This window comes from Cyphellophora europaea (assembly GCF_000365145.1).
Source record: "Cyphellophora europaea CBS 101466 unplaced genomic scaffold supercont1.1, whole genome shotgun sequence".
Classification (NCBI taxonomy): Eukaryota; Fungi; Ascomycota; class Eurotiomycetes; order Chaetothyriales; family Cyphellophoraceae; genus Cyphellophora; species Cyphellophora europaea.
In genome coordinates, this window is record NW_008481797.1 from 1,992,930 (window position 1) to 2,003,175 (window position 10,246).

Here is a 10,246-nt window from a genome sequence, read left to right on the forward strand (position 1 = left end):
ACGATGCGGCCACCCGCTCAAACGGCCGTCGCCATCTCCTTTGGTCTATCAATCTCTGGTGAATGTTTGGACTGGGCAGACTGGAGGAGGCACAGCGGAATAAGGGGACTGCCGTTTCCACAGAAAAGTACTGCTGTAATCGTACATCTATGTACGTGGGATATATATGCATTCTCATTCAAGGCTATTTTTTTCTTCCCAACTCTCAACTCTCCTCGACATGGCGCCGCGTCTAGAAGCGCGAACACGCTCCATCACACTTTTTACCCCTGAAGCATATGGGGAACACACCATAAAAATGCAGAGCTCAGCTGCAGCCTACCCCCGTCATCTCGCCCAATCTACTGCCCCTTGGCCTGCTGCACCTCCTTCAAACTCTGGCCCAACGCCTCGATCGCCTTGTCGATCTCGCCCCGGCCCTCATCCATGGCACTGACACCCATATGCCCGAAGCGGATATACTTTGTAGCGATCTCCTTGTGCAAGCCGCCCGCGAATACGACGCCCTTCTGCATCAGACCCGGCAGGATCTCCGGCGGCGTGAGGCCCTCCGGCAGGTAGATGGCTGTCATGGTGTTGGCCGCGTTGTCCTCATCGGTGGCCAGCTGCTTGAGGCCCAGGTCCGCGACGGCCTTCTTGACCTTGCGGCTGACTTTCTGGTGCTGCGCGATGCGGTCGGCGACGGGTTTCGCCAGCAGCTGCGTCAAAGCCGTGTGCAGCGCCTGCACGAGCTGCGTGGGCGGCGTGGCGAAGTAGCTCGGTTTCTTGGCTTCGTAGTTCTGCATGATGGGCACCCAGTTCTTGAAGGACGCGTAGTAGCTGCCAGGAGGGGATTTGCGGGATTTGAAGACGTCCATGGCGCGTTCGGATGCCATGCTGATGCTCAGTCCGGGTGGGCAGCCGATGGCTTTTTGCGTCGCCGTCAGGGCGAAGTCGATGCGCATGTCGTCGAAGTGCAGGGACTCGCCGCCAACGGAGCAGACGCCGTCGACGATCAGGAGGGTTTCGGGGGAGACGCGCTGCAGGAGATCGGACAGGGGCTGGATTTGCGAGAGCACGCCGGTTGAGGTGTCGACGTGTGTGACCGTCACGGCTTTATATTTCTTCTCCTTGAGCGCCTTTTCGATCTCGGGCAGCTGAGGGCGGTCGCCAATGGGCGCTTTTAGCTGTGTAGCCTTTGCGCCGTAGGTCGTCAGGCAGTCGGCGAAGGAGTCGGCAAAGTAGCCCGAATGCAGAACGAGCACGTCCTCGCCGGGCTCGACTAGATTGGCGGCGACCAGGTCCCAGCCTAGAGTGCCGGAGCCGGCGATGGCAAAAGGCTGTGACTTGGGGTTCGTGGTTTGGAAGAGCTGTCGTAGCATGCTAAGGGTTTCGCCAAAGGTGTTCACGAAGGGCTGGCCGACGTGGGACTGGGCAAAGTGTGACATGGAGGCGGCGACTTCGTCCGAGACCTCAATGGGCCCCGGAATGAGAAGTGTTGGGTGGGCGGCTTGCTTGGACATTCTGGCGGAGGTGTGTAGATGTCTTCTGCTACTTGGCGCTTGGGTAAGGTGGGGTGTGTAGTGGTCACTGTCGGAGGACGGGGAGGAGTCGCGCTCAATGGAGTAGGGAGTGTTGATAGGAGGATACGAGGTGGTAGTACTGTCGAGGTGTCGAGAGATGAGACTCAGGCGGGAGGCAGGGGATGGGTCGGCCAGGGAGCGGGAAGTTCGTGAGGGCGGCATATTATGTTTCTGCGAGGCTGAGGGGTAAATGTTTCGATGATGTCGGGATGCGGGGCCAGAAACCGGTGGGAGGTGCGCGCGCAGTGCTGGCCGGAGCGGACACCGTGACACGCGCGATGGCAGTGTGCGTGTAGAGCCCAGAAGGGGGGTTGATGTGAGTAGTCTGTTGACGGAGGAAGCCATCCTGACGACTTTTGTTTTTGTTCCACACCGCGCTTTTTGTTGTCTCCTTTTCTCGGAACAAATATTCCAATTTCGAGCTTAGTAGCCCAATTTAGGCGGTAATCGCTGCTAATGGTCGTGTGGGGCTGGCTACTATATAGTAGGGGCAGCTCAGCTGCCGGAGAGCTGCTGTAGAGATGCAATCGTCAAGTATGGGCCTGAAAAGAGCTGTATTAAGGGATCCTGGTCACTGCGGTGCTCTCATATATCTTTTCCATGATCTCGCAGGCCGACGGCGTGCACTCTCCCCTGGCGTGATAGTGATCAGCTTCTACGGCGGAGGACGCCGCGGGCTTCGCTCCGGCTTTGCCCCGGGTAGGCAATACCCCCCAAAGAAGATAGACGAGAAGCTTGAGTCAGCCTCTTCCCCTTGGATGCCCGGACCTCCGAGCTGGAGATGTAAACGGTGAAAGTTGTACCTCACTGCCTCGTTCACAGATAGCAGAGCATCGACAAACGCAGCACAGGTTCCCCAGACTCGATGTTTAGAGTCTGGCATTGGAGACCTTGGCTGCTAAGCATATCACGGCCCCACTGAGGCTGTCAGTAAGCATATCAACTTATCGCCCGAGGTCGGCTCAGTAGTGTCAAGGTAAGGGCGCGCCTACCATGCACGCTCGTTAAAGGCCCGTAATCACTTCTGCTCCAGAACGGTATTATGAGTACACCCTTCAGCATGCAATAAATGCTCAGGCTTTACTCGAGAATATCAATCCCTTGTCGTTTGTGGTCTTCACGATCCCGCACAGTTCACCTTCCTACAGTTAGCAACCGCACGCTCACGACGACGATAAGGGCGAGGATGGGACCACCACCCTTGCCACCAGGCAAAGACCGTCATCATATTGTAGTGCTGGAGGCAATTCACGTTAAGATGCCAGAATTCGACTTTCCACATACTATCGACTTCCATCCTCGGACATACAAGGGTGATGTAGCAGAGCGCATAAAGGATGCCACCATAGCTATCGCCTGTGTGACGCCTGTAACGCCCGAGGACCTTGATGTTGCAAAAGATCTCAGGTGCTTGGCCATTATGGCAGTCGGTATCGGTTGGCTGGACAGGGAAGAGTTTGCCCGACGAGGAGTTACCGTGACGAATTGTGCCGGAGGAAACGTCGAGGCGGTTTGCGAGCATTTTGTGGGATTGTACTTTGCTATCCGGAAAAAGATTGTTGAGATTGACAATGCTATGAAAGGCACCAAGGAATGGTTGGAGAAAGGTACCCTGATTGGTCGCTGGCCTGACAAGAAGCCATCACCAGGATGTCGACAGGAAGTCCTGGGTATCTTCGGCTACGGAACGATAGGAAAGAGGATTGCCACACTAGCCAAAGCGTTGGGATTCTCGGAGGTGCTGGTAGCGGACAGGAAAGGGAATACCAAGAATCTGAGGGAGGGAAGGAAAGCGTTCGACGAGGTGGTGAGGCGGGCCAGCACAATGGTCGTCTGCGTGCCAAAGTCGGACGATACCGTCAATTTGATTGATGAAAAGGAGTTCGAGTCGATGAGAAGCGATGCGGTTGTCATCAACGTCGCAAGGGGCGGCATTGTCAACGAGGCCGCACTCGCAAGCGCGCTCAAGAACGGTAGCATAGCTGGTGCTGCTGTCGACGTGCTGGAGACCGAACCTGGAGGCATTGGCACGACACCGTTGCTTCCCGATCCTGCAGTCGCAGAGCAGCCAATTCCGAACTTGATCATATGTAAGTCCGCGATTGAATATCAGTGCCACTTACTAAAACCCCACAAGCTCCACACATCGCCTGGTTCACACAGGATACAATCGCCAACTACCAGCAGCTACTCAAGGAGGGCGTGGAGAATTGGGCAAATGGGACTCTGGAGAAAGACGGCGACATCAATCGAACGGTGTGCGTCCACGATGGTAAGATATATCGTTGATATGCGAGACCGTGCTTGGATGTACCAGCGCTCAACGGCTTGTAGGGTGGTTCCAAAGAGACAAGCGGCTATATAAGACCTTGCTAGACCCCGGATATATGGCTCAGACTTGCCTTTGCACTTCATGGGCGGACATCGCGGCTGCAGCATGAGCTACTGCCAGCAAATGTCACGCATGTGCCTCAGAAGTATCTGAGAGCTCCCACGGCAGATGCCGTCGAAAACCCGTCATCATAGCCATAGTTGTCACGTCCATTCTTCTCACTGAACCTGGAGCGCGTCTGTGCCCTTTTTCCTCCCACCGCCGGCTTCCATCTTAGCGGTTCGTGCGCCAAACTGAATTGCACGCTTCTTCTCAGCTGCCACCTTTCTCATTCCTAGCTGCCAAGCTGCCAGTCTCAAAAGTAGCTTCGCTGGCTCTAAGTCAGTAGGAGCTACTGCGGCTGGAACGTCTTCGTAGTGCTTGGGTATCGACTTGTCTGATCGGAAGCCACACTTCTCCCATACCGGTAGATATAGCGTAAACTCCACAAAGTCTTCGTCTAAGAAAGGATAGCGCGTCTCTTTACCCCAGTGACTTATCACTCTGTCATCTCGTCCAAGGTTGCGCTGGCCAATGCGCTGGTAGTCTAGATCCAGCTCTGCAATGAGACCTGCAAAGCCAGCGCGACTAAAGGCTGCAGCGTGTCGCGAGTACCCTCCAAACAGCTCATCTGCCCCAAGACCGGAAAGCAAGACACGCGCAGGAGTCGTGTATGAGGGGACTGGCCGGTCCATATCCGTCGAGCAGTACGCAGTACCAGATCCTCGGGCGGCGAAATATAGGGCCATAGCGATAGAGAGATCCATTTCTGTGTTGTGTGGCTTCATCAGCTCGACAATGCTTGCTCTGTGCTCAAGAGTCGAGCTGTAAGGAACGTCAACAGCGACGAACCGCCACCTTCGATTTGGACATGTTTGGGTGAGTTCAGCAAACGATGCGCGTCCCGTTCGACGATCTGGGCAGATCTCGAATGGCGAGATTTCTGCAGTGTGTGCTTTCATTGTCCGCGGATTCTCGAATGCCACGTTAAGCAGATCAATTGAATCTTCAAATGGTAGAAGATCGTGGAGAAGTCGCGTCAGGAGTGTGCAATCGAGGCCGCCAGAGAAAAGCACCGCAATGCGTGCAGATTCGGGTGTTGAGTGAAGCTTGCCGTGATTCGGGACGTTTTGTACTCGCAGCTTCAGCGATGCAGAGAGTTGGTGCAATAATTTGTCGACTGTGGCGCTTTGTATAGAGACATCGGGTCGAGTACTGGGCAAAACTGCATTAGTCGAAAGTGGATGTGAGGACCAGCTCAATTTCGTTGTTCGGATTTCATTATCCACAACATTCAGCGCGTAGGTGAAGCCGGTGTCAACCTCAGTCGCAGACAGTGTCGATGCGGAGACACTGCAAAGTGTCAGGCCGGCCTGGACATCCCCGTGAAGCGTAAGCGACCGCCGTCCGAGACGGTCTCTCCCATAGTACACAGTGGCGGACTTGGCATCGTAAAAGAGGAACGCAAAGGGCCCTGTGATGCTCGTCAGCGCTTCGACAATTGCATTAGCAGGTGACTGGCTCGAGCATGCATCGAGTAGAGCCCGAAAGACACGAATAGAGTCGTTGCCCCGTATGATGTGGCCCTTCATCTTCCACGCTTCGCCATTCCAGCAGAAAATCGAGCCCGTTGCATCGTCCACAAGTGGCTGCTGTTGCACATAGTCGCCCCTGAGTGCCAACACACTCGAACAACAGGTAAGCGTGAAGGTGCTAGTAGGGCGACTGGGAATGGCATCGGTCTGGGCAGCTTTGACGGCAACTGAAACGGTGCGAAAGCTGTCCGGTCCCCGCGCCTTCAACAGCGCGACAGCACGTTCATCCGGCGGTCTCGCCTGCCCAGCAGTCAGCGAGGCAAATATCCCGCACATTAACCAGCTGGTTCGCAAGACCGCACTGATGCAGCGAGAACAAAATCATCCAAGGGTGATGGTAGAGGAGGTTAAAAGCCTAGATGTGCTGCGGAGTTGATCAAAGTCTAGGCGTCCGCACTACGCCCAATCCGCTCTGGCCGCGCCGGATTGCAGCCTTCTTTGTCGCCTTCATACTCTGCGCCTCGACACTGTCTGTGGCCCCCCTCCCAGCGAGATGGAGAAGCCGTTGTAGGACATGACTGTAGGCATACTACGATGTACGTATCATCGGACTTGAGCGTCCTGAGATCCCATACTACTACTCGGCACGGCATGCGGGGAATTTATCTCCATGCGAAGCGATCGTTTGGAACTGATCTTCCTCCTTCTATATCACACCTCTGCCTCATCGTGAACCGCTACCATGGGAAGTCTTGGGACAACTACATCGCCGCCGAGGAAGATTGACCTGGTTGGCACGCCACGAGAAATTGGTGTCGAGCATGGTCGGCAGCTTCGGCAGGAAATCCGAGGTCAAATCGGAGTATACGAAGCCATGTTCCAGCAGACATCGAAGCTGGATTGGCAAGCGGTCAAAGAGGTCTCCAAGGCGTATGCCTTGACCATACAGCAACTGGCTCCAGACGTCTACACTGAAATAGAAGGTATTGCTGAAGGAGCAGAGCTCGACATTCTGGACATCGTTGCGCTCAACGCAAGAAGCGAGATCGCGCTAGGCTTGTTCTCTGATGGATGCTCAAGCCTCGGCTGGAAGCGACAAAATGATGTGCTCCTCGCTCAAAACTGGGACTGGACTACCAGAGTCAAGCAGAACTGCTGTCTGATGTCCATCAAGCAGGAAAATAAGCCGGCCATCTGGATGGTAACCGAAGCTGGGATCGTCGGTAAGATCGGCTTCAACTCGGCAGGCGTTGGTACTTGCCTCAATGCAATTCGAGCGAAACCCATCGAGCCTACCAAGCTACCAATCCATATTGCATTAAGGGTCTGCCTTGATAGCAAAACGAAGGCAGAGGCGATCGCCCGAATGAAGGACCTCGGTGGGGTCGCGTCCGCACAGCACATTTTGATAGCCGATGCCGATGGGCCACTGAGTCTGGAGGTGTCACCCAAAGGCGACGTTCAGATTGAGCCGGACGCCAATGGCCTTGTCTGCCACACTAATCATATGATCGAGAACAAACTCATGTACGAACCACCATGGCTGGCAGGCTCGCCTGTCAGACTGGACAGGATCCGACAGCTGTCATCCAAGCTGGCTGCTAGCGGGACGGCTATAGATGGCGAAGTGCTGCGCGGTCAGGTCTTCTCAGACACGTTCAACGCGCCGCAAGCAATCTGCTGTCAAGAAGACCCAAAGAGGCCAATCGAAACCCGAAGCAGTACCCTATTCAACATAGTCATGAAGCTGGGAGCCGGGAATCCTTCTGCAGAGGTTGTCTGGGGCCAGCCCGGCAGCGGCAAAGAAGGTGAGGTACTACACATGCCCTGGTAGAAGCTCTTAAGCGAGGCGTCCCGCCAAGGACTACGAGGCTGATTGGAGATTCGCATGTAAGGCTGCAAGATGCCATGATATCCGTCTCAGCATGTTGATCTACTCTTCGTTGACGCGCAAACCGTTTCGAAAGCTGGGCATTGCCCCTCCCTGTGCTGACCGCAATCCGTTTGTGCCTGCAGTAGCCGCCCACAGCGTGCGAAATTCTCCCAAGCGTCGTCAGCTAGACTCAACATTGTCCCACCCAGTTCGATGACCTACCTTCCCCACTTGCGGCTTCAACCAGTGCAGGGCTTCTAGATGTCAGGCCAGCCCAACCATGAATTGTCTTCGGATCTTGAAAAAGCCTCACAGGCGGAAGCAGTGGCACAGGAGGAAGTAACGTCAGTGAAAGCTCCTGAGCAGGATGCCACAGACAAGGACGAGCCAATGACCGCAGCAGCCGAAAAGATGGGCAATCTCACGGTAGATATTGGCGCAAGCAAAGCAGCAGAGAGTGTGCCCTCGAAAGAGCTCCCCTCCACTCCACCGCCACCCGAGCCGCCGGCTGGCAATGAAAAGCCGTATCGTGACCCAACTCCCAAAACACCTGTGCCATCTCGCATGCCATCTGCAAGGGTTCAGATACCGCAAGACGAGGGTAGTATACCGGCGGCGTCTGGAGAGTCGCAACAGACCGAAAATGGAGGGGAATCTGCGTCTGAGATCCAGAGCATTATGGATCAGTTCGCAGACGAAGCTGCGGCTCCGACGAGGGAAGAAATAATGTCGCCTCGACACGAGCTTTCCAGTCCGCCTCTTGGATCGCCTGCCCATTTTCCTCCACGCAAGTCCAGTCTCGAGCCTCTGCGGTCCAGAGACATGGACGCGATAGCTTCGTCGCCAGTCGCGTCGAGCCAGTCGATATCGGACCAACTACCACTTTCTCCCCCTCCTCCTGCTGTGCCTCCTAAACATGATTCCGATCAGCTGGAGGGACCATTACTGCCCAGCAGGCCATCCCAGGCCAGCCTCCCGCATCAACCACCGCCGCCGGAGCCTGAACCAGATCTACCATTTGACTTCCACCGGTTCTTAGAACAGCTCAGACACAAGTCAGCCGACCCAGTAGCTAAATTTCTACGCTCCTTCTTGACAGAATTTGGCAAAAAGCAGTGGATGGTCCATGAGCAAGTCAAGATTATTAGCGACTTTTTGTTCTTTATCACCAACAAGATGGCTCTATGCGAGATTTGGCGTGACGTCTCGGAGAACGAGTTCGACAATGCCAAAGAGGGCATGGAGAAGCTTGTCATGAACCGTTTGTACGCGCAGACATTCTCACCGGCTATTCCGCCTCCGGCAACAATACCGCGCTCGCGTTCACGGGGCCGTCGCAAAGATGTGGAGAAGATTCTGGGGCCGGGTCGAAAGGGGCAGCATCAAGAGGATGTGGAGCGGGATGATGTTCTGGCTCAGAAGATCAGAATCTATAGCTGGGTGAAGGAACAGCACCTCGACATTCCACCAGTTGGTCCCAATGGCGAGCGTTTCTTACGTCTTGCCCAGCAAGAGCTGCTCAAGATCAAAAGCTACCGAGCTCCGCGCGATAAGGTCATTTGTGTTCTCAACTGCTGCAAAGTCATATTTGGATTGCTGAAGAACGCGAAAAGCTCGGATACCTCCGCAGACTCGTTCGTGCCCTTGCTGATATACGTGGTGCTGCAAGCAAATCCAGAAAACCTGGTCTCGAACATCCAATATATTCTGAGATTCCGGAACCAAGACAAGCTTGGCGGCGAAGCAGGATACTACTTGTCGTCGCTGTCAGGGGCGATCCAATTTATTGAGAGTCTGGACCGGACTTCTCTGACCGTCAGCGACGAAGAATTTGAGAAGAACGTTGAGCTCGCAGTCTCCGAGATTGCGGCGCAGAACCGCGAAACAGAAGCCCTCAGCCCCCGAGCGACGTTCATCGAGAAGTCGTCCGTAGCAGAACCTGAATTAACACCCCGCAACTCTATGGAGGTCACTGCCTCGCCCAGGCGCAGTATGCAGCAAGATAGAAACATTCCTGGTCCCAGCACAAGTTCTGAAGACAGCGACGCCGTTGCCGGCCTTCTGCGAACGATTCAGCGCCCACTGTCTACTATTGGAAGGATGTTTTCCGATACAGAGACTACATCACCGGATCAGTCTGGACCCGGCGGGACTTATGGTACGCCGCCTGCTAGAAGCAGCCCACTAGCTGTACCCGGTGAGGGTGGGCCCGAGAGGCGTGGATCGCAGCCCAATGTGCCGCAAAGGGGCCGGCAACCAGGTGAGGTTGACGATGCGCAAGAGGCAGCGGCAAGACAGGCAAGCGCAGAAGCAGCAGAAGCGAGGAAGATACAAAGGGCTGAGCATAGAACCGTTGTTGAAACCCTGTGTGGCATGTTCCCCAACCTGGACAAGGAAGTTATCGACGATGTGGTGCGGCAGAAGCAGGGCCGGGTTGGACTTGCGGTTGACGCTTGTCTTGCACTCACGGCAGGAAGCTGAACGGGAGACGAACGGACGCTTTGACAAGACGATAAAAAATTCGTTACTGGCCTCGCGGATGCTGCTCACGCGTTGTAGAGGTGGCTGATGAGTAGGGAACGCACCGTCAACAGCGGCTAAGAATGAGCCCAAGAGGCCGGAGCTCAACTGCTTCGTTGGGGCCGAACTGCACCGCCGTTGTGCGTGCTTGTGTTCCGTCGCCCTCTCGCTTCGGGCCAGCCGATTGCGTCTGCCTCGTTTGGCGTCACAAGTCACGGGCTTTCATGCTCGATGACCGAGCTCATTTGGGTGGCACGGAGATTAGTCCAGGGACGAAGACGTCAATATCCACTTGCCGATTTTACTCGGCCAAAGTGCACGAACGTGGGCCAGATAAGCACCGGCAGGACATTGAAGAGGGAGCGAGAGTACCGGTATGGGGCAC

General features: G+C 55.3%; 5 protein-coding genes across 5 annotated transcripts; 3 read left to right on the top strand and 2 right to left on the bottom strand.

The window, feature by feature from the left end:
* Positions 1 to 341: 341 nt before the first annotated feature.
* On the bottom strand, positions 342 to 1,724 carry HMPREF1541_00743 (uncharacterized protein; the record flags this gene model as incomplete). Its single annotated transcript, XM_008713048.1, has 1 exon — positions 342 to 1,724. One exon carries the CDS (start codon positions 1,722 to 1,724, stop codon positions 342 to 344), a length of 1,383 nt encoding a protein of 460 aa, XP_008711270.1.
* A 1,024-nt stretch (positions 1,725 to 2,748) lies between these two features.
* HMPREF1541_00744 (uncharacterized protein) lies at positions 2,749 to 3,851 on the top strand (the record flags this gene model as incomplete). The annotated part of the gene is made up of 2 exons (XM_008713049.1): positions 2,749 to 3,652; positions 3,700 to 3,851. The coding sequence occupies 2 exons, from the start codon at positions 2,749 to 2,751 to the stop codon at positions 3,849 to 3,851; spliced, it is 1,056 nt and encodes a 351-aa protein (XP_008711271.1).
* Positions 3,852 to 4,112: 261 nt separating this feature from the next.
* HMPREF1541_00745 (uncharacterized protein) lies at positions 4,113 to 5,804 on the bottom strand (the record flags this gene model as incomplete). Its single annotated transcript, XM_008713050.1, has 1 exon — positions 4,113 to 5,804. The coding sequence occupies one exon, from the start codon at positions 5,802 to 5,804 to the stop codon at positions 4,113 to 4,115; it is 1,692 nt and encodes a 563-aa protein (XP_008711272.1).
* A 406-nt stretch (positions 5,805 to 6,210) lies between these two features.
* Positions 6,211 to 7,302, top strand: HMPREF1541_00746 (uncharacterized protein; the record flags this gene model as incomplete). The annotated part of the gene is made up of 1 exon (XM_008713051.1): positions 6,211 to 7,302. The coding sequence occupies one exon, from the start codon at positions 6,211 to 6,213 to the stop codon at positions 7,300 to 7,302; it is 1,092 nt and encodes a 363-aa protein (XP_008711273.1).
* A 300-nt stretch (positions 7,303 to 7,602) lies between these two features.
* Positions 7,603 to 9,822, top strand: HMPREF1541_00747 (uncharacterized protein; the record flags this gene model as incomplete). The annotated part of the gene is made up of 1 exon (XM_008713052.1): positions 7,603 to 9,822. The coding sequence occupies one exon, from the start codon at positions 7,603 to 7,605 to the stop codon at positions 9,820 to 9,822; it is 2,220 nt and encodes a 739-aa protein (XP_008711274.1).
* Between the last annotated feature and the right edge of the window lie 424 nt (positions 9,823 to 10,246).